The sequence below is a fragment of the Caenorhabditis briggsae genome, assembly GCF_000004555.2.
Source record: "Caenorhabditis briggsae complete genome, chrII, whole genome shotgun sequence".
NCBI lineage: Eukaryota > Metazoa > Nematoda > Chromadorea > Rhabditida > Rhabditidae > Caenorhabditis > Caenorhabditis briggsae.
Window position 1 is genome coordinate 5,180,264 of NC_013486.2, and position 22,526 is coordinate 5,202,789.

At 37.7% G+C, this 22,526-nt stretch overlaps 3 protein-coding genes across 3 annotated transcripts in view; all 3 read right to left on the reverse strand.

Moving 5' to 3' along the window:
* The window catches only part of CBG04328, a gene marked incomplete at both ends in the record, with an annotated part of 9,137 nt that extends 618 nt beyond the window's left edge, over positions 1-8,519 (reverse strand). The window contains 11 exons of the mRNA XM_002630343.1: positions 349-599; positions 648-876; positions 929-1,178; positions 3,666-3,755; positions 4,860-5,024; positions 5,076-5,148; positions 5,246-5,362; positions 5,415-5,571; positions 6,672-6,770; positions 6,814-7,132; positions 8,501-8,519. Coding sequence (XP_002630389.1) covers positions 349-599; positions 648-876; positions 929-1,178; positions 3,666-3,755; positions 4,860-5,024; positions 5,076-5,148; positions 5,246-5,362; positions 5,415-5,571; positions 6,672-6,770; positions 6,814-7,132; positions 8,501-8,519 — 1,769 coding nt within the window. The remainder of the gene's footprint in view (positions 1-348; positions 600-647; positions 877-928; positions 1,179-3,665; positions 3,756-4,859; positions 5,025-5,075; positions 5,149-5,245; positions 5,363-5,414; positions 5,572-6,671; positions 6,771-6,813; positions 7,133-8,500) is intronic.
* Positions 8,520-16,275: 7,756 nt separating this feature from the next.
* Positions 16,276-18,760, reverse strand: CBG04329 (the record flags this gene model as incomplete). The annotated part of the gene is made up of 5 exons (XM_045242054.1): positions 16,276-16,554; positions 17,341-17,492; positions 17,533-17,693; positions 17,739-17,901; positions 18,649-18,760. The coding sequence occupies 5 exons, from the start codon at positions 18,758-18,760 to the stop codon at positions 16,276-16,278; spliced, it is 867 nt and encodes a 288-aa protein (XP_045092644.1).
* A 1,933-nt stretch (positions 18,761-20,693) lies between these two features.
* Positions 20,694-22,026, reverse strand: Cbr-sra-26 (the record flags this gene model as incomplete). The annotated part of the gene is made up of 3 exons (XM_002630345.2): positions 20,694-20,849; positions 21,549-21,744; positions 21,788-22,026. 3 exons carry the CDS (start codon positions 22,024-22,026, stop codon positions 20,694-20,696), a joined length of 591 nt encoding a protein of 196 aa, XP_002630391.2.
* Positions 22,027-22,526: the final 500 nt, after the last annotated feature.

The window sequence follows — 22,526 nt, forward strand, 5'->3', positions numbered from 1 at the left end:
TTTTTATAAACATACCCATTCATCATTCCTTGATCCACTTGATATAAATCGTTGGTGAAAATGTTCTTTGTTTCTGAAAAAATATTTTTGAAAGTATAAGTTGTCTTTTCGTTGCTTACTTTGTGTGGTAGTTGGAGCTTCAGTGGTAGTAGTCATAANGTCCCGGAAGGGCCCTGTTCAAAAATTCTGTATTTTTGAGCCAAATTTTGAGCTCTCAAAATTTCAAAACTTGTGAAATGACGGGCCCGCCAGGCCGGGCCGGGCCTTCGAAATTCGGAAAAAAGCCCGGCCCGGCCCGTTACAAGTATGAGAATGGGGGATCTTGTTATCGAACTATATGTCACTTACTGGCTCATCACATCCTCATTGTCCACTTCCAAATAAGATAATCCAGAGAACTTCATAGCAGAAATAGTGGTGTCACTGAGATCAGTGCATTTTCTTCCAGTTTTTGGCCAATCACATTGGCAAACTGGTGCAGAGTTATGGGAGATACATCCCTTAGGACATCCAAAGCTCGCACATGGATCTTGGAAGCATTCGGAGACGTTGGTGGCGTAGACTGATTGCATGACAATGCTCCTTCCGTTGAGGCGGACCTTAAAGTTTGAGCCATAAGTTAGATTATAAAATAAAAAACAACTAACCCTCTTGACACATCCAGAGAATCCATCAATGTCCTTCATGACAGTAGGCACGTCTTGAATATCAGGAGATCCCAAGAAAATGTGTCCGGTTCCTTCGAGAATCTCTGATTTTGAAGCATGAAGCTCAGACTCAACCCATCCTTGTTTGTTCACTTTCAAAAGCACCCCCTTGCCACTTCTCCACACTTCCAGCTTATGCCAATGATACAAACTGACAGCATTCTCTGATCTAAAAAAAAACAACATTTTGAAATTTTGTTTTTGCTTTTTTTTCTACAAACCTCAAAATAGTGGCGTCCACTCCAAGACTAGCATAGACCTTGATGAACGAATTCTCAAGAGTGACAGTCAAAAACTTGGCGTCCTCCTTCCAGAAGAAAATGACTCCAGATGACTTCTCAGTTTTGAATTGAATCGAAAGTTCCACATAGCTCAAAATGCTGTCAGGGGCGGGAACGACGATTTTGGATCCTCCATTGAAATGTGCCACCTTCCATGTTGTTTGAACTGGTACTGGTGTAGTGGCAACATCTGAAATTATTTGGAAATGTCTCTGAATTCTCGGAATTCTCGAATTTATAATTTCCGAATTTCGAAATTTCAAAAATTGGATTTCTGATTTTTTATATTTTTTCATCCGGTAAAAAAGGGAGAGTTACAGTCGGGGTGTGTCAAGCATTTTCGAACGAGCGTTCGAAGGCTCAGTGCATTCTAGATCATTTTAGGTGGCCCGGTGGCCTAACTTTCGCAAGTTAAGTTTTCTAGGCCATTTACCATGGTGGCCTGGAAAATTCAACATGCGAAGATCAGACAATCATGTTAAAATGGCCTAGAAAAGCCACCAGGTGAATATGGGTCATTTCTAAATCATGTAAGCTTTTGGAAAAAAGAAAGCCCAACTTGCGAAAGTTAGGCCATCATGTTAAAATAGCCTTTAAAAAACCCACCAGGTGAATGTGGGTTGTTTCTAGGCCATTTTAGCTTGGTAGCCTATCTTTTGCAAGTTGAGCTTCTAGGTCACTATGTATGGTTAATGACCTAGCAATGACCTGATATACATGGTGTGTTTTCTAGGCAATTAACCATGGTGGCCTAGAGAGGTCAAATTGCAAAAGTTAGGCCTCCATGTCAAAATGGCAAAGAAAATCCACCAGGTAAATACCATTATATTTCTAGTCCATGAAAATTGATTGCCCTGAAAACTCTACTTGCGAAAGTTCGGCTGCTATTTTTAATGGCCTAGAAATCCAACCAGGTGAATATCAGAACATTTCTATGCCAAGAAAGTTGGTGGCCTAGAAAACTTAGCTTGTGAAAGTTAGGCCATCATGTTAAAATGGCTTAGAAAAATCAACTTGCCAAAGTTAGGTCATCATGTCAAAATGACATAAGAAACCCATCAGGAGAATATGGGCCGTTTCTAGGTCATTCACCATAGTGGCCTAGAAACCTCTACATGTGATAGTTAGGCCATAATGTTAAAATGGTCTAGAAAATTCACCAGGTGAATATGGGTCATTTCTAGGCCGTCAAAGTTGGTGACCTAGAAAACTCAATTCGCGAAAGTTAGGCCTCTTCTTCTCCTTCCTTTTCATCAATATGCCACCCTTCTAAATGACCTAAAAAACACATCAGATCCATTAAAAAAGAGAGTGCCGAAAATTGATGTGCAATGATATCTGTCATCTCTAATTTACATCATATTAAAGTTGTCATGAAACAATGCTATCAAATTTCCTTCTTCTTATTTTTTTCTTCTTCTTCTCCTTCCTTTCCTTTTTCTTCTTCTCATCAATATACAAAATGTGGCAGTCATATCTCGGCGATGCGTGACATTATTTGTTTGTTATGCATATTTCAAAAAGGTCTCTTCTCCTTCTTCCGAAACCAAAAAGAAAGTGGACAAAGGGAAAAAAGATTAGGCTGTTTCGGAGGGAAAAATTTCATTTTTTTGAGCTTTTTTTAAAGTTGAAAGTCGTTTGGAATTGTGAAAAAAGAGAAGAAATAAAGAAAAAAACAATAAAACGGGGATGGCAATTTACAGAAAATGCGTCGAGCTCAACGAGAAAATGGACGGAGAAAATGAGGGGTGGCTAATAATGGGCACAGAACGATGCCTAAAAGAAATGAGGAGGAGAAAAAGAACGGAAAGAAAAAGTTTCCGGCTAAATAATAGAATATTCAGCAGTGGTTCTGTATCTATAAATAGAATTAAAAGTATGTCATCAGAGGGCAGACAGCTGAAACCTCACTGTGATTTCTAATTTTTATAAGTCACTCCGCATATGATTCATAATGCTTATGATTGCTTCTAGAAGTCTTGAGAGTTTTCATGAATTTTAGAAATAGTGAAAATTGAAAATTTGAGGTTGTTTTCAGCTAGAAATAAAAATAAGGTCGTGTGAGTTTCTAGAGATCAGTCAACATCAAATTGATTATGACCTTAAAGGAGGGGCGATAAGACCTTTGAGCCCATATATCCCGGTTCCTGTGAAAGATATCAAAAAGTTGAAAACTAACAAAATGTTGATCGTAATATCTGTAACATTTTATTAGTTAAGCACACTTTGATAGCTGTTACAGGAACCGAAATACAATACCAGTCAATAAGATACTCAACAATGTGTTTTTTTCAGTGAATTTTCGGCCATCTTGACCTTTTTCAGGATCTAAAAAAAATTAACTGAAAAACACGTTGTTTCATATGCCGGCATTGTATCTCGGTTCCCGTAACATATATCAAAAAGTCATCAACTAATAACATATTGGCGACATTATGATAAACAATTAATCAGTTGACACCTTTTTGATACCTTTGACACGAAATGAGATAAATTACCTCAAAGTTCGTTCAGCCCCTTAGCTTGCGCCACCGTGGCTCAGCTGGTAGCGACGCCGAACCTTCAATACTTGTCCCACAAGTTCAACTCTTCGAAAAGATTTTTTTTTTTTTGATTTTCGAAAGATAAATTTACATACCTCCTTCCCCCCACCTTTAATCAAAAAAAAAAAACAAACCTCCATATCCAAGAATCTCCTTGAGCACTGGATGTCCCAACGGCGGCGGTGTAGCAGTTGACTCCAACATTTTGGCAATCGACGGATGCACTGTAACAGGCGTCGTGTCATTTTTGACGAGTTCAGTTAACTGATCCGCTAGCATTTGCTCAATAAACCCTCCATAATAATCGTATGGCATCGCCCATGCGCCATAGAATAGAAGGAGAAAAAACGGTAGGAACATAACGAGATGTGTGAAATGAAAGAAGGGACACACACACGCCCCAAGTTTAGAATGTGCTTCTGTCTCTTCTCTTCTTCTTTTTCTTCAGCAGATGACGTAGCCCCGCCCATCTTTTGGATTTGAGCAGCAGCGGAAAAGCGAGAGAAGCGCACTTTTAAGTGTTTTTTCGATGAACATCTCATTTTTGGGAGATACATCGTTCCAGGAAAAAAGTGAATGGGTGGTTGATGGAAACTAGAAATTGAATTAGAGTTAGCTCTTTTGCACAGATTGCTTCAAATTTTTTGGAGTTTTTTAGGAGGTGTCTTTTGGGAAATGAGCCAAAAAAATTTGGAAGGGGACAAAGTTTTCAAATGTTTCAAGAGATCCTTGTAAGGGGATAAGGGAGCACTAGTTTGGAAATTTTCAAGGGGGACTTTTAGATTAGGCAGCCAAAAATGCTGGAGTTTTCTAGTTCACCTGCTTGTCCATGTGGACTTCACGGTCAGCCAAGCAAGACCCTTTGCAGGAAATTCCATGTGCCTCGAATTTTGAAGCGATTTACGAGCTCAAAAGTTAAAGACGCGATTTATGAGCTCCAAAATTTAAAACGCAATTTGTGAGCTCAAAAATTTATAGACGCGATTTACAAGCTCGAAAATTAAATGCGCGATTTACGAGCTCCGAAATTATAGGCGCGATTTGTGAGCTCCAAAATTATAAGCGCAACTTATGAGCTCCAAAATTCAAAACGCCATTTGTGAGCTCAAAAATTAAGAGCGCGATTCATGAACTCACTAATTAAAATCGGGATTCACGAGCTCCAAAATTAAGGCGCAACCTGCAAGAGTCTCGCTTGGCTGACCGTGGAGTCCACGAGGACAAGCAAATGGCCTAGAAAACTCCAGCATTTTTTGCGGCCGCAGCACATCGCTGGTTTCGCTTCGCTTTATGTGGAAAATCGTTTGTTAAAAGTGAATTTAACTTACTGCCTGGTGGTTTGTCAATCTTTGGAATTCCAGGTTGGGTCAAATCATACATCTCAATCTTAATCACTTCTTCATCGTCATCTTCCATGGTGGTTCCGTTGGCGAGCATCTCGTCAGTCACAATCACAATCCTCTTCTGCGATGGATCAATTTCTCCACAGTAATCTGAATTTTTTTTAATTTCTAATTGTCAGAATTCGAAATATAATCTCTTACAAGTGGAAGCTGTTTCATAAGCCTTGTTGATAGTTTCATTGGTGTTCAGAAGAGTTTCTCCGTTGACGATGAGCTGTAAATAGCGAATAAAGTATATTGAATTGTCCACTTTGGGCCCAAATCCGTGGATAAACGAATTTCGCTTGTTTTCTTGTTTTTCTATTTCTCACCAATCGAACACATCCTTTGAATCCGTCAGATGTTCCTGTTTTCTGTTGAAGGAATTCTATATTATGGGGAGCGGCTCCGAGGAAAACTCCCTCGTCCATGGTGATGCCCTTGTAGTTCTAAAAAAAGCAAAAAAAAAAGAAAATTGACGAAAAAAACAAGAATTCTCACTCTGAACTCATCGGCATGATCCACCAACTTTCTCCCTCCATCCAGTGACATTTCAGTCAAGTCGCAATTCTTTCTCCAAACTTGAATTTCGTGCCACTCGCCTACTTTGAATTGTCCATGATACATGTCTTCGATGGTCCCTTCTCCACAATCATGTCTGAACATTTTTTATTACTCATATGATATTTATTTTTCAGCTGTTTCTCAGAAAACTATTCAAGTGTTTCCAGCTGAATCAAATCATATGTTTTTTTCAGCTTTTTGATGTAAGAAAATCACGAGATTTCGTTTCTAAATTTGGAATATTATTCTGATACAAAAAAGTCGGAGCTGTGGAAGGAAAAATTGTGGGGTTCCTAAATTTTTTGGTCTTTTTTCTCGATTTGCTTTTTGACAATCTTTGTGTAGAAAATCTCCAAACTAAATCCCGATAATTTCCGGAAAACGAACGAAAATAGGGAACAAAATAAAAGTAAATCTTGCTTATTACGGTAGTTGGCCGTCGCGGCCACCAGATATTTTCTTCCACAGCTCCAAGTTCTACACACCAGCATACAAGGAAGCTAAATTTTAACACTGAACTCAATTATCCCATTTCTGCAAAAGATACAAAAAAGTTGCCAGCTGATAAAATATTTATCACAATATCACCAACATTTCATCAGTTGACAAAATTTTGATATCTTTCACAATTTAGCTCAAAGTTAGAGGACATACGGTTTATTGGTTATTGACAACTTTTGCGTTTGCAACCTTCAAGAAAGGCGGAAAATAAAAATTTCAAAATCTAAAAAAATGCCGGAAAACGGACGAAAATCGAGAAAAATATATATGAAAAAAGTATTCACTGACTACGGTAGTTCGGCCTTGGCCGCGGACACTAAATTTTCTCTTCCACAGCTCCGATTTCTGCTTACCAGCGCAATTTCGGCACCGTGTCACTTCTAAACCGGTCATTGTAATACAGGCAAGTAGATAAGTTTCGGACCACAAAAATTTTGTTATGTTTTCAAATATGCTTTTTCGGAGAGAAAGCACTCCAAAACTCAAAAAGTTCAAAGTTAAATTTTTCCAAAAAAAATGTTTTCGATATTCAGAATGTGCTATATCGGAAAAAGCATATTTGAAAACCCCTAACCTGTTTTTGAGGTATGAAATTCATTCATTTGCCTGTATTACCACGGTTTCCAAGTGACACGGATCCATAATTTCAACTTTTGGAAAATCTCTAAACGAAAAAATATCAAAAGTTTCCACCTTGTGACAATGTTTGGTCCATCAAGAGTGATCGAAAGGAAATCGTCTCCCATGAGTTCTCCTCCGAAGAAAATGATACCATCCTTGTGCTCCTCAACTCTGAAAAAATCTTATTTTTTTGCGGTCCACCACTAATCCCTACTTGAATTGAATGGTAATATTGGTCTCCAAATAAGTATCCTCCTTAATTGGAAACTCTAGATAGTTGGATCCTTTGAATGACACTGGCTTAGTTCTCTTGGATTTCTTTCTGTATTCTCCAGATGACTTTCTGAATGGGCGAGTACTGGTTTCCAATTTTCTCGTTCTCTTTTTTGCCTCATACTGAACATCCGTATTCAACTTGCATGACAATCCATCGTCCTGTAGAAGATGTCCCTCCCAACAGGAGCATTCATAGGCTTCTGGGCTCAGCGTTTCGCAGAGTTGTTCACAGAGCACATGTTCCGATGCGCATGACCCTGAAAAAAAGAGAAAGGAATGTAAAACAAGTTGATGACTAAGAAAAGTGATTGGTGTCAGTTGCTCCTTCAAAAAACCTAATAAAAAATTTATGAGTTTCTGTCAAATCTTTTGCTGGATCTTTTGTTGTTCCACATCATAAAAGTCTGTGTAGATCCGTGGTGGTGAGTCCATTTATTTGATTAAATGGATTTTGGTATCTGGGCAATTGTTTTATTACCAGGGTGCACTTTTACACTTCATTACAAAATCCATTAAAAACAGTATTTTCAAATAAAATTATAAAATTTCAAAGTTTAGAATCTTTCAAAGTTTTTTAATTCTTGAAAAAAAAATCCACCCCCAAGCCGTAAACTTTGAGGCAACATATCTCATTTTTTGTGAAAGATATCAAAACGTTGTCAACTCACAGGGTAACGGCTGCGCATGGTATATGCGTTGGCGCGGCGCCTCATATGGACGACATAGGTACACCGTTTGCGCGCATATAGTACGCTATATGCGCGCACGCGCCATCGAGATCGGGCATGACGCGTCCATATTTCATCTACAATTTCAGGTCGTATTGGCGATGGATATATCTTATGGATTAATTCATCTAACTATAGTTGTAATAAGATGTGATTTTGTTCAGATCTTCCAATATCGTTCATTTTCCCTTTCAGATTTCACAGAGTGACCATTTTTTCCAGTTTTCACAGAATTTTCTCACAGCAAGAAAAATTATGTCAGGAAGTTAAAAATATCTGGATGATATAACATAATAAATTTTTCCTTCAAAACTGCGATATAGAAAACTTGAAAAAAATTCAACAAAGTCTTGAAATTGGCATTAATTCGCATAATTTTGTTTTCGAAATAATTTTGTGTTTCTCGGATTTTTTCCTACTTTTACATCGTAATAATCGGAAAACTTACCAACCAACCTGTATTTCACCTGAAAAATATATTATTCCGCTTATTCCGAAGTAAAACAGAAAAGTCCTAATTTCAAGAAAAACCGGATTTTGTGAAAAATTTTACCTATTTCTTTACTAAAAATAAGTTTTATTTTCGTTAGCCATAATTTTAACATGTGAAAACAGTGAGAAGTTCTTTGAAAGCAGGAAATATGATCAATATGATGGAAAAATTGATCAAGATCGGCGGTGAAAAATTTTGCTAAACAACGCGCACTAGCATAATAGCGGAGTGTCGTTGATGGGTTGTCGTTTTCATGGGAAAAGCGTGCATGCTATATGGATGCTATATGGGTGCGCCCACCGGCGACCAGTCGTGCCCAGCGACGACGCATATAGCGCGCACGCGCTACCCACGGAATTATTATGGGTGCACATAGCATCCTATATGCGCGCCTAGACATATACCATGCGCAGCCGTTACCATGTGGCTGATAAAATGTTTATCATAATGTCGGGTCTTTTGTACTTTTCGATATGCTGATTAAAGTACTGAAGTCAGTTCTTCCATTCCTGCTCTGTGAAAAAAGTTATGAGCTCTGAAAGTGATTTCAATACTAATTTCTCAGTTTTGGAGGGAATTTTTGAAAATGTTAATGACAGTTTTTCGGAACTTTTTGATTGTGAATTGTACTTTTAAATGCTTCTCTGCAATTTGAAAAAGTTCCTTATTTTTCAAAAAAAATTCCATTGGGAACCACCTTGGCATTTTTTCGAAGAAAAATTTGATATGCCAAAAGCAATTCTAAATATAGAAAAGCAATAGGATGAGTCTTTTTACAAACTTCAGAATGCGTTAACTAAAAGTCGGATGCTCAGCAAGCTTCCCCGATTTCTGTATCCTCAAAAAAATTAGTCAGCCCCTGATCCCTAGCTACCGAGCCCCTAGCTTCCCCACAACTCCTTCATCTCATTACATCCCTATCGAAATAAATTAGGAGTCTGGCTTTTGCTTTTGTCTTCAGTTGTAGTATCCAGATGACTTGACATGGTCAATAATTTGTTTGGCGTAAAACTCCCTCCCCTAACGGAAATTAATTAGATTCGAGTGTTGTGTCCCACGCAGTAACCTTCTTTTCTGTGAAACCAAGAATAAGAAGAAGAAGGGGAAGGCCTCCCATTGTGTTGCTCTCTGCTGCTGCTTCTCAAAAAAACGAAATTTTTTGCACTTGTCGTCGTCGACAAAATTATCCTCAAGAGTAATTTCTTTTGTGCTGCTCTTTTCTTCCCTTTGAAGAGAGAGTGAAATACATTTTTGCAACAAAATTCACCCACATTTGAAAAATAATCCTCTCTTTTTGGGTTTCGTGCGTAAATAGTATTCAAAAGTAGCGCGAGTTTACTACTACTCAAGTAAATCTTCTGGAAACCCCCCAAGACACTCATCAATTTTGTTGTGTGAGGCGCCAAATGTCACAACTATAATTTGAGAAGAAAAGAAGTCGCGAGAGGACGAGGAGGCATGGGAAATGTATTCGTTCTGCTTCGTTACCGTACTCAATCAGCCGATGAGATAGTAGACGAGAGTCTAGTGATGATGAGAGACGCAGAAACTAATTGAATCACAAGTTTAGAGGCGAAAGATAATTTGTGGGAACCGAGAACGGCCAGGAATTTCAGGTGCGATTTCGAATTTGGCACGACACTCTAATTCGATAATATGATAACCAGCCGTTTCTGACCAAATCATCGAAACCACGGAAACCAAAGGCTACATCAAAAGAGTTCTACCAATTACAGTTGCCAGTTTCAGCACCCATGGCCCGGCCGCACCCACTCACACCCACCAGGGTGGCTTACCCTCTCACCCAAAAGTCCAAATTTCAATTTTTCTAAAAAATACACATCTTTTCCAATTATTCTGTCTAATTTTTATATGTCTAGCTTGTCTGAGAGCCGATATACTGCTGTTTAAAGTTTCGAAAAGACGCAGACAACGAGAGTGCCTCGTTGTCTGCGTCACTCGTCTCCAAAACTTCAAATCGATGTATCTCGACTTCTAGATAAGCTAGAAACTTGGATTTTCTTGCTAATTGCAGAGAAAAGTGTATCTTTCCTGCAGAAAGTTGAAAATTTAAGCAATACATTTTTCTTGATTTCTAGAAAATTATATTCTTTTAAAGTTTCTTTCAGAACAACTAGAAATCGAATAAAATCCGTTTTAACTATTCTAAACTCTGGCATGAGAACTGCACAAACCTTGGAAGACGTGACTGCTCACACCCAGGCAAAACGCCATCAGCGTCGAAAAAAGAAGAACTTGAAGAGGCCGCATAGTATTACCTCATTCGTAGGTTCCTGAAAAAATTGGGAAAATTTTGAAAAAAGTTGCAAAAAAATGAAGGGAAGCGTTATGATTCGACACGGTTGACAGACGAACACATCATCATCATCATCAGAAGAGGAAAAGAGAAAAGAAGAGGAGGACACGATGGGAAAAGAGAGAGAGCGGCATTTCCGGACAATAATTATAGTATTTTGCACCACCGGAAATTGACAAGACGAGCAGGAAGATTTAAAGGGATTCAGCTGCAGTTTTCCGCTAGAGTTTAGAATAATCTTATTTCTAGTTGTACCGTAAGAAATTTTGAAAAAAATAAATTTTCTAGAAATCAAGAAAATAACAGAAAAACTATAAAATGGATATGTGAATTTCGCCAGAAAATATAAAATTTTCTCTACAATCAGAAAATCCAAGTTTCTAGATCATCTAGAAGTCGAGATACATAGATTTGAAGTTTTGGAGGCGAAAGACGCAGACAACGAGGCACTCTCGCTGTCTGCGTCTCTCCGAAACTTCAAACAGCTAGGTATATCTCGGTTCTCAGACAAACTAGAAGGATGAAAATTAAACAGAATAATGGGAAAAATTTTGTATTTTTTAGAAAGATTGAACTTTGGACTTTTGGGTGAAAGGATGAGCCACCCTGGTGGGTGTGGGAGGGTGCGGGCAGGCCATCGGCGCGGCTTGGCACGTTTCGGCGCGAGTTTCAATAATGTGTTCGTCTTTTCAAAAAAAAATTCAAGGTCAGCAAAACATGTAAAAATTTTTGTCAAATAATAAGATCCTGATTAAGTAAAAATTATTAAGATTAAGTAAAAATTGGTTAAAAATTGGTTAATTAAAAAAATCAATTGTCAATTTTTTAGCCAGTTATGAGCCAATTTCAAGAAATTAATTTTAGTCAATTTTAAGCCAAAGTTTTTAGCAAATTTAACCCTATTCCAGCCATTTTTCGACTATCAAAAACTTCGAATTTGCCCTAAAACTCGCCAAAAATCCCTTATTTCCGGGCCCTGATTTTTCAAGTATACTGTAGACAACTGATGCTAACTGAAGTTGACAGAACTCTTTGGTATGATCACTTGTTCCAAAAACTCCTTTTTTTGGGTCACCGCCAATTTTGCAAAAAAAAAAAGTTGCCATATTGGCAAACTCACTCCAAAGAAGAAAAATTGGAGCATTTTACAATGTCAACATTTTGTTCGTTCCATAAGAATACAGTAGACACCAGATCTTACACAAAGAAGAAGAAGACAAACAATGAAGGGTTTCGAAACTTTTTGTGCGGATATAAGAGAGGCGGAGCTTCGTGGTGGTGGTGGTGTGAGTCAGTTGGTTAGAATGAACCAATAAAAAATGAAGGGGACGAGTTTTTGAAATTCATTTTTTTTTCTCGCCGTTGGAATGCTCAATGCTATTTTGCTCCATTTGTTTGAAGTGGGAAAAATAGAAAAAAAGATGAGGAGCGGGGAATTGGGGACAGATGGATATTAAAAAATTGTGGAATGTGAAGAAAAGTCCAGAAAAAATGGATTCGTTGTCCACAATCCTACCCATAAACTCTATAAACGAGTAGATGGGGCCTCTCGGCAATTAAAAAGAGGAGGAAAGTCGAGTGGATGGAAAAGGAGAATCAGAAGAAGAGGAAGAAGAAGAACAAGTTGAAAAAAAGAGAGACGTCGTCTCTTCCTAACTAAACGTTTTAGTGTTGATGATGTTGAAAAAAGAAGTAAGCGAAGGAAGAAAAAAGATGTAGACGGAGAAGTAAAGAAGAGGGCAAATGACTGAGGTAAATGATGGAGATAGAGGATCCGAGCGGAAGAGCCAAATTCTGTGTTTTGAAGGCTGAATGCACAGAAGCAATCAAGCGGAGAAAAGTTATTTAAGGATAGATGATGAAACAAAGAGGAGAACCTCCGAAAACAGTGATTTATGTTCATTCGTTGTAGGAATCTCGGAATTCTGGGTATTCTAGGGTTCCGCGAAATTGCAGCTAATAAAAAAAGGACATTCTCTCGTCTCCTAGAAACGAAGAATCTAGATGTTGTTGTGCCCAAAAATCGAATATGTGGAAGAGAAAATTTGGTGGCCACGGCCACGGCCGAAATACCGTAGTTAGCAAATACCGTAGAACCTGTATTAGAAGGGCCCCTAACTTTTAAATTTGAGTAAATTTATCTTGACTCCTGTCAAAGGTATAGAAAAGTTGTTAACTGATGAATTGTTTATCGTAATATAACAAACATTTCATCAGTTGACACATTTTTCATAGCTTGCATATGAATTGAGATAATCGAGCTTAAACATAACAGTGTAGGGGCCCTTCTATTACAGGTTTACGGAACGTCTGAATTTTTCGAATTTGGCGCCAAAATGCGGATGTCCTAGTGGAAGGGAGACAACGCATTGTATACCTACCACTGATAATCAGAACTCTGAAAAATGGCGCCAAATTCAAAAAGTTTCACAAAAATTGAGTTTCGAAATTTTGAAATTCTGAGATTTCTGAGATCTTGAAGACTTTTTAGATTTTCAGATTCTGAAATTTGAAGCTTCAAAAAAATTCTGCAAATTCTGAGAATCTGAAAAATCATAGAAAATTCAAAAAGTCGAATAAACATGAAATTTTAAAAATTTCGGAAAATCGGAATATTCATAACTACAAAAATTCAGAATTTTGAAAATTTTCCAAATGTTCTCCGGAAGATTTAAACTTCAAAACTTTTTTAAGAATTCCACAAAAGCGGGAATTCCAAGAAATCTGAAAATTTATGAAATTCAGAAATTCGAAATTCCAGAAACACCGATTTTCTGAACATTTTCGAAAATTACAAAAATCAAATATAATACAAACGCATTGACGTCTTCAAAGTCATCTGATCACAAATTTGCAAAAGAAAAAAAAAATCTAAACTCTCACTAATTCGAAATGCATGAAGTTTTGCAAGTGCGACACACTACATAGACCTTCAGATTACTCGTTCTCGAAAAACACGAATTCAAAAGGCAGAAGCCCAAAATTGGTCGCTAATGACAACCGAACGGCGACGGACAGCAAACGAAGACGGATGAGAAAAGAAAAGAGCAAGAGCTGTCAGAATGTGTCGGCTCAAAAAAAAAGAAGGAAAGAAAAGGTGAAAGGAATGAGCAGCGAGAGAAGAGGGGAGAAGGCGTGGCAACGGACGCCATGGCGAATAGGGAATGAAGAAAACGAGGGAGAAGGGGGGATTCGTTTCACCATACATGCACTATGTTTATTAGACAGATGGAAGTAGATGAAGAAGGAAAGAAAGGGCGGCAAAAACGGGAAAAGCTCTGGATGTCGAAGGCTCTGGTTGTGGAGAGTGCAATGGCGTGAACATGACCACGACAGGATGAAGAATGAAAGGAAGAAGAAGAAGGAGGACAAGAGGAAGAAAGTATGGGTGGGTGGGGAGGAGACATAGGAGAATGGAGTTTTGGGGATGAAATATAATGCTGGTCTTGGTCGCCGATCCAACATATAGAAATGACTTGTTGACAGGATGGGATTGGGAGAGGACTCCTCCTCTCAGAGGAGACAAAAGTGTATGTGGATTTTGTACGATTTTGAAAGCTCAGGCGGCAGTTTTAGAATCATTTTTGTTTAGTACTGTCCGTTTTGTATAACATCATACCTGTTTGGGAATATTTTTTCTCTAAAGTTTTACCGAATTTTTCAATGATAGTTTTCTTGGGATTTTTGGGGGAAATCGGGGGAAAGTCGGGAAATCAGTTTTTTGGTTTTTGTCTATTTTTTACGTTTTTCATGAGATTCCTATAAATTCCCTGTATCGACCAAAAAAACACCGACACGATGAGTTTTCTAGGACGGTGAATTTTCTGAAGTAAATGCGCTCTACTGAGAATACCGTGGACTGAGTATCGACGCGCATGCTGAAAAATGAACTGCTGAGTCGCTACGCAGGCGTGTCTGCACACCAAAAAAATGCGCGAAAGAAATTTATTTTGAAAAACGTTCCGAGACCGTGAGCGAAAAATGGTTGAAAATAGCAAACGTCTCGAGAACAAAAAAGGCAAAAATCTAGAAAAATTTGAATAAAAATTTGTAAAAATTAAAGATAAGTCGTTTTTGAACATTTTTCTAACCAATTTTTTCAACCTGTAGGAACAAAAAAAAGATGGGCGGAGCTTAGCTCCAGTAGTAAAAATGTTTAAAACTTTGAATTTTCAGAAAATCATGAAATGCTTTCAGAAAATGCTGAAAATTTCATGAATTAAAGGAGTTTTCAGAACGGAGAATCGAATTTTTGATAATCGAAACGTTTCCTTGAGAAGTCTAGAATTTGAGAATTTCAGTTTTGTGTAATTTTTTGGGAAATCTGAAAATCTGAATGATTAAAAATCCAATAATTCAAAAATACAAAAATCGGGAAAGTCTAAATTTTAAAAAGTTAGTTTTTTCTAATTCTTGAATCTTTAAAAATTTCTGAATTACCGAAACTTTGAATTACTGACTTTCTGAATTTCTGAATTTCTGAAATCTCAAAAACGCTGGATCTCTGGTCGCCCGTTCGCAACATTTTTGCAGTTTTCCCACGGTCAGGTATCAAGTTTTCTTCAGACTTTCTCTTTTTTTTCTCTTTTTTACACTGAAGCTTCTACTTGCAGAATATATCCGGTAACACACAAAACTTGAAGAAATCGAAATCAGTTCTGGGTTTCTAGGAGTCAGAGGATCTAAATACAGTAATCCTGTGGAATTTTACAAAATTCAAAAAATTGAATAACACTCAAAAAAGAGCAACCCATAAAAGATAACTGGCTCCATATGTCCGATCCTCCTACACACAATTTTAAAAAAGAGAAAAATTCGTTGGGATTTTTTTTCTTAAAGAGAATTTTTTGCAAAGCGGGAGCATATGTTGGGCTCCCAGTATCTCTGCGTCTCCATTTTCTCTTATAATATTTCTCCTAGTTTATCCTCAGTGTACTTTTTGTGGAAACAGGAGCTTCCAACATTTCATTGCGTTTCGGGTCGAAATGAGAGTCGTTCCAAAAATTTTTTATTAGCGATACTGGTTTGTGAAAAAGCAATGAAGAAAGAGAGCCATGGGGTTGGGATTAGGGGAAATTTTGATCAAAATGAATTGGAAAGAAAGAGAAGAGACAGAGAACACTCGGAAAAAAATAATTTACAAGGGAAACTTAATACCAAGATTTCAATGTTTTCAGGATATTTTATGAACAGCCGAACATAAACTCTATAATAGAGGACCACCAGAAACGTCAACTTCGAGGCCGTATATCTCAGTTCTTGTCAAAGATATTTAAAAGTTGCAAACTGATAAATTGTTTATCATAATATTACAAACATTTTATCAGTTTACAACTTTTTGATATCTTTCACGGAAACCAAGAAAAATGAGCTCAACGTTGAGGGCCCTCCTATTGCAGGTTTTACGGCACTTCTGAGAACTTTCCAACATTAAAAAATTGCGATTTTCGAAGACGATTTTCTCCATCTCTAGAACTTTTGGAACATTGAATTTGTTGTGTTATACTTAGAATTTGATGAAATTTCGTATCCCAAACATTTTCTCCGAATTTTTTTTTCAAGTTTTCGAATTCTTCTACATTTTGAATTTATCGAAAACTTGGTACTGAAAAAAATTGCAATTTTCGGTACTGAAAACGGCAAGTTTTTGGTACTGAAACTGGCAAGCGGATTGTAAAATTATCAAAAGTGTCTAGATTCATAACCTATCCTAAAATTTTCATAAAAATCTGCGCTTAGAGGTTCCCTTATTAGTGATTGGGGAATTAATGGCGTCATGCATAAAATATATTTTGGCTGCTCAAAAAATACTTGGGAACGTAAGAAAAGAGAAGAAAAGAGAGATGAAGATTTGCATAGAAATCAAGCTCCGAAAACGGCGAGAAGAATGAAAAGAGGGATGAAGAAGGCGGAGAAGACGGTGAATGCAGATTTGAGAGCCTCGGCGACCACTTTCGCGTCCAACAAATCCGCGTTTTTGTTGTCGTTCCATGACTGAGATACGGTGAATGACACACTCTCGATGGTTGTTTCGTTTCCGATTTGGAGTGTTCCATTACAGACGTAAAGGCCACTGTGATCAGTCAAATTGAACGAGTGAATGAGGATGTCGTTGTAAAGCGGAGGTGGGAACGAGTTGCTCTGAAACATATGGCTTTCTAGGAAATCATAGAAACGAGTTTCATTATGATTTATAGCTTAATGTGCTTGGCAGTTCAACTCATGACGTAATTGATTCTCAAACTTTTCAGGGTCCAGAAAATAGAAATGTTCAGAAGCCAGATCGAAAAAATCAAAGGTTCTATTTCTCTGGTCTAATGTCAATGCGCATGGTGGCGAAAAAATCGAGGGTGGGCGGATCTTAAGTTTGGTAGCAAAATTCTTAAAGGCGCATTCAAAGGAGCATGTATTTTTGTAACTATTTTCTTGGTTTTTTTTTTCGATTTTTCGACGAATTTTGTCGAATTTTTCAATAGTTTTCATTTTTTCCACAGAAATTCGACAAATCGCAAAAGTAATTAACTATGAGAAGGCTTTTTCGATTTTTCGATAAATTTCATAAATTTTGAATTTTTTCTTTAAAAAATTCGAAAAATTGCAAAAAAAATAGCAGAAAAGCAATGAAATGTATTCAAAAATCGACAAAATTCATCGAAATCGAGAAAAAACCAGAAAAAATTAAGAAAGAACATGCACCTTTAAGGATTTCGCTACGGGACCTATGCTCTGCCCACTCTCGAATTTTTGGCCGCAACGATCATTGAAGTAAAACCAAGACCTGTTTGATCTCTACAGTTTGATAATAGCTACAATCTCTTTCAGATGCCAGACAAGTATCAGACCGAAATTGTATTTTTAAGACACAGACACAAACCTACAACTACAAAAATTCTGGACTACGGTACTTAGAAAAAACATCTGTCTCACCGTCTTAATGTTGACTTCCACTTCGTTCACCAAGCAGTGAATTGCTGTCACGTTATCCTCGAAGATTTTCAGAAAATAGTTATTCTCAGCCTGTGCATTCAAGGTGTCTCCGTTCTCCAGCACTACATTCCATGATGGCGATGGAGGAGCTTCTGAAATCCTAACTTTTCAGGCTTCGATCATTCCACTCACCGGTAGTAATAGGGATAGCAGTTGCATTAATTCCATCTTCTGGCATCTCATCCAACACAATCAGAAAAGTACTGTAGCAAACGAAAGATTGGTATGCAAGGTCAGTGGAACGGATGCAGCATTGATAGGCGCCAGAGTCTTCAACATTGAGAGCTTGAAATCTAAAACTTGGGATGTCTTCTGAAAACCTAAATCACAAGTCTTACTCGATACTGCGGTTGGCGTCCATAAAAGTTTTGTCGACAGCTGAGAACATTTCAGTGTTGTTGTACATCCAAACTTTTTGATATGCGCGGAAATCCTGTTGGAGCATTGTCTCTGCGTCAGCACATTCGATGCGGCATTTGGTAGTGGATTCGTTGTAGGCAACTTAAAACAATTGATTTATTGCAAGGAGGTGCCAGGGCCGGCCGCGGCCGGCCGCTGCTTCAGAGCGAAATTGGAAAAGGCCCAGCTTTCATGGCTTTCACATTGAAAGTTGCAGCCGGCCTTGGCCGCGGCTGGCCTTAATTTTGCACTGTCTTGATTTGTTGTATTGGTCAATAAGATATACAAAATGGTTTTTTCAGTTGATTTTCGGCGATTTTGACCTATTTAAGAAGGCTGGAGCTCGCCTGTCAAGTCGCCTGTCCGATCAAACGGGCCTAGGTTGAAAACTTTGCATTGACAGAATTTTACGAAAATTTCTAGCTTTTCAACTTTTTGCTGATTTCCGGAAGACACCCCTTTTTGACTTTGTACTAAAATTTTGAAAACTTGATATTGAATTTTCGTGATTTTCGAAATTTTCGAAAGTTTGGGATTTTTGGAAAAACTCGAAGTTTTGCGATTTTTGTAATTTTCGAATTTCTGAATATTTTGGATAATTTAAAGCAGACCAAGATTGAAAACATCTGAAAACTGGTGTTTTTCAGAAATCGGCAAATAACTGAAAAACGAGGAATTTTCAAAAAGTTCTGTGAGTGCAAAGTTTTCAATCTAGGTATGTTTCACACCCTCCGAAATTCTCAAAGTGATCGAAAACTTGACTGCCGAGCTCTAGACTCTTGAAAATGGTTAAAAAATAACGTTTTTGTACATCTTATTGACCAGGTACTGTATCTCTCCCAATCTTACCAAAAGTAGTGTCATTGAGAAAGACAGTTTTGGCAATTTGGTCTGGCTGAACGATAGTAGAAAGTGCTGGAGAATAAATTCCAATGGCTAAGAGAGCAAAGAGGTAAATCATCGTTTACCTGAAACCCTTTCTTATTAAGAATGAATGAAAAGAACGACTGACTGGGAATGAGAAAGAGGGCGGAGCAATAGTACAGCAGAAGGATTGTTTTGTTGGAGATTGAGACACACTACATTCAAAGAGCTTATCAAAAACAATCCATCGCAGAATACAATACGAATGGGCGAGTGTGGCTAACAGGCGAGGAGGAAGAGAGCTCTTTGGGTGTGGAAGATGGATGTTATGAGATGAGGAAGGAGGTGAGGAGAAAGAGGTATTAGAATTCGTAATCCGGATGAGTTTGAAAGGAGATGCACGGCTTGTACCTCTTTTGAAGATGAGCAATAAAAGGTAATGGATATTGATTATTAGTTTGGATTCTAATGTTCCCAAGGTTAATAGTTTCCATGGAAATAGAAAAACACAAGTTTAAAACTCTCCAAGAAATGGGATCATAAGCAAGATTTTTAAAGGAGAGAAGGACAACAGATTTTTCGCTTTCTAGCTTCGCCCGCGTAGCTTAGCTGGTAGAGACCCACACCTTCAAACGACCTGCACCTTCGCACAAGTTCAACTCCTCGAGAGGCTCATATGAACTTAATTTCAAGAATTTTTTTATGGTTTATGAAAACTGAACGCTTGCAGTAAAAGGCAATAAAATACGCAGAGACTTGTTTTTCAGTTGATTCTCGGCCATTTTGACCATTCTCAGGAGTCTGGAGCTCAACTGTCAAGTTTTCGATCACTTTGAAAAGTTTTGAGGGTGTAAAACAGATCTAGATTGAAAAGTTTGCACTCACAAAATTTTTTGAAAATTTCAAGTTTTTCAGCTATTCGCCGATTTCTGAAAGACCCACTTTTTAGCCTGTTTTGTACCGAAAACGTGAAAAAACAGGTGTCTTCAGAAATCGGTGAATACCTGTTTCACAACATCTTAAATTTTCAAAGAGATCGGAAACTTGACCGCAGAGCTTAAGACTCCAGAAAAAGGCCGAAATTTAACTGAAAAACGCTGTTTTGTAAATCTTATTTACGGGTACTGTCACTCGGCTGAATCTGGCGGGCGTGTTCCAAAAGTTTCAGAACTGTCTAGATAGAATATTTTTAAACAAAGTTGAGTCACAATTTCACACGACACTAAGTTTCGAAATCCGCTTGTTGACAGATTTTTTCCCCAAAAAACCTACAGTCGGAAAGTATGGAGCTTGAATTTATAGGCTAAATTTTTATAGGCTAAATTATAGCAAACAAAACTTTTCAGTCCTACCCTAAACTTCAATTACTTTGCAAATTTGAGAACTATCACAATTACTTTTTGAAAAAAAAGTATTGCTCATAAAATCTTGAACAATGCTTTTTTCCTAATTCTGAAGACGTGCAAAAAGAAAAACTATATCGTATGCAGATAGAAAATCCACCAGACCTATAGAATCCAAGATCAGAAGGAGCTCTTCGGATGGATTTTATATCCAATTTTCTCGAATAACAAAACAGCTCTCGCGGCGCAAAGAATGCAATGTAAAGTGATAAGAAAAACGAAAACGACGACAAAAATGGGAGAATAAGAAGAGAGAGAGAGAGAGAGAGGAGAGGGTAATCCGGAGCTTTCAATTCTATTCATTTTCTTTGGGTTGCTCGGATCTCAATAATATTTTTCAAATTGAGAAAATGAAGAGGATTAATGAAGAAAAAGGTATTGAGTGGGAGAGTCTGATATTCCAAAAAAAAAAGGAGAATGAGAAGTAAAGCATGTCTATAAAAGTAATGATTTTTGAAGAAGATGGGAAGTTCAATTTTCATTATTTTCCTGTTAGAGAGAACTCTTGCCTGACGTCAAGAATTATTCAACCAGATGAGAATGTTGTTTGTACATCTGTTAGATCTCCTTTAATTTAAATTTTGAACATTACAAATCACTGGAAATAAATTTATTTTCACACTTCAATTACATTCTCCATGTTTCATTTAACCATTTGATATGAGATTCCACATCTGCCGACGCTGAAGTTATTGTCACAATTCGAGTTTTTCTCCGACGAATCGCTTGAATGGTTCTGTAGTAGATTACGACTGGAAGACAGAGATTTGCGTAGGTCACACCCTGAAAAGTTTAATTAACTATAGAACCTCTAATAGAAGGGCTCCCTGACTTTCAACTTTCAGATAATTTATCTCGGTTTCTGTCGAAAACACTTAAAAATTCTCAACTGATACAATTTTTTATCAAAAACGAGATTAATCCAAGATCGACAATATGTACCGTCGTGGTCCGCAACATGTTAGCAATGTTCAGATAATTCGTGGATACCATCCCTTCAAAGCCAGCTGGTTAGTCAAAGTATCCCTCCAGTCCATTTTTAGTCATCATTTGTTTTAAGTTCCTTACGCTCCAGATGACGTCGTAAATCTTCGATTTATTAATAATCTGATGGAACAAAAAATGAACTTTAACGGGGGGTGAAGGAGAACCGTCCAGATAAAGTGGCTCAGGTACGACGTGCTTTTCCGCGAACATGAGGTTTTTTTTTCATTTTTTAACGACAGTCATGTTTTTGAAAGGATGGTATCCACAATTTACCTGAACATTTGCCAACATGTTGTGGACCACGATGGTGCATACTGTCAATCTTGGATTGATCTCGTTTTTGTATTATTTACTAATGAAGCAATGGAGTTAGTTTCCTTCCAACCTAATATCTTGCACAGGAACCGAGATAAATTAGCTCAAAGTTTACAGAGTGGAGCCCTTCTATTACAGATTTCACGGTATTTCTAAAGATTACAAAACTTTAAAATTCACCGGCAAAAAAGGAATAATCGTATGAAAAATTTCTTGAGGAATTACAGGCTCGAATTTCCGAATGATAGTAACCCCAAACGATGAAATCAAAATACTCGAAAACTGGATCACGATCAATGTGCACACTGATTTCGAAGTGTTCATGTTCTCAAAAGCCGTGTATCTCGTTCTGGTGTCATAACTTCTTTGGTGTATTCTGGGAAAAAAACATCATAAAACTAAATTCCAAACTCCCTTACAGTCTCTCTGTTTTAACACTGAAATACAAAATTACGAGGGTGATCCCAATGCATAAAACCATAACAAAAGTTCTGAACTCATTGATCAAGTCAAAATTGGAATTCAATTTTGGTGGATAAGTACACATTGGAACGTATCCGGCGAGAGGGACACCCAGAAATCCGTATAAATGAGTTCCAACAGCAAGAATCAATTGGATAACAAGAAGAATTATAGATATAGAGTTGCCGGTAGGCATGCCCGCCAACTCATCAACCCTTTCTTACGGTACTGCGCGCCCACTCGCAACGACGCTCCGCTATTCCGCTGAGGCCGTACGCGTACAGCCCGTCTCGCCGACGACGTGGCAAGTCGTGTTTTTGGTTAGGTTTGTTTTAGGTTTTTTTATAGTGTAGTTTTGAAGTGTGTTTTAGGGTTTTTGCTGGTTTTCCATAATGTTTTATATCGTTTGTACTATTTTAGTCCTTGGATAAGGATAAACTAGTAATTTTCTCGACTAAATCTCTTTTTATCGTTTACAAAGGCCACTGAATCCGAACCATCGGATAACTTGGGGGCCGAACCGTGTTTTTTCGTCTGTTTACGCTTGTTTCGCTGTAGATTTTTGAAGGTATCGATTGGGCGAGTATAAAACCCAGTCGATTTCAAGTTTCAGAGGAATAAAAGCAATTTTCGTGAAATTTGGATAAATTTTACGGAAATAGTATCGTTGGCGTATAAATCGATTGATTGGCGAAG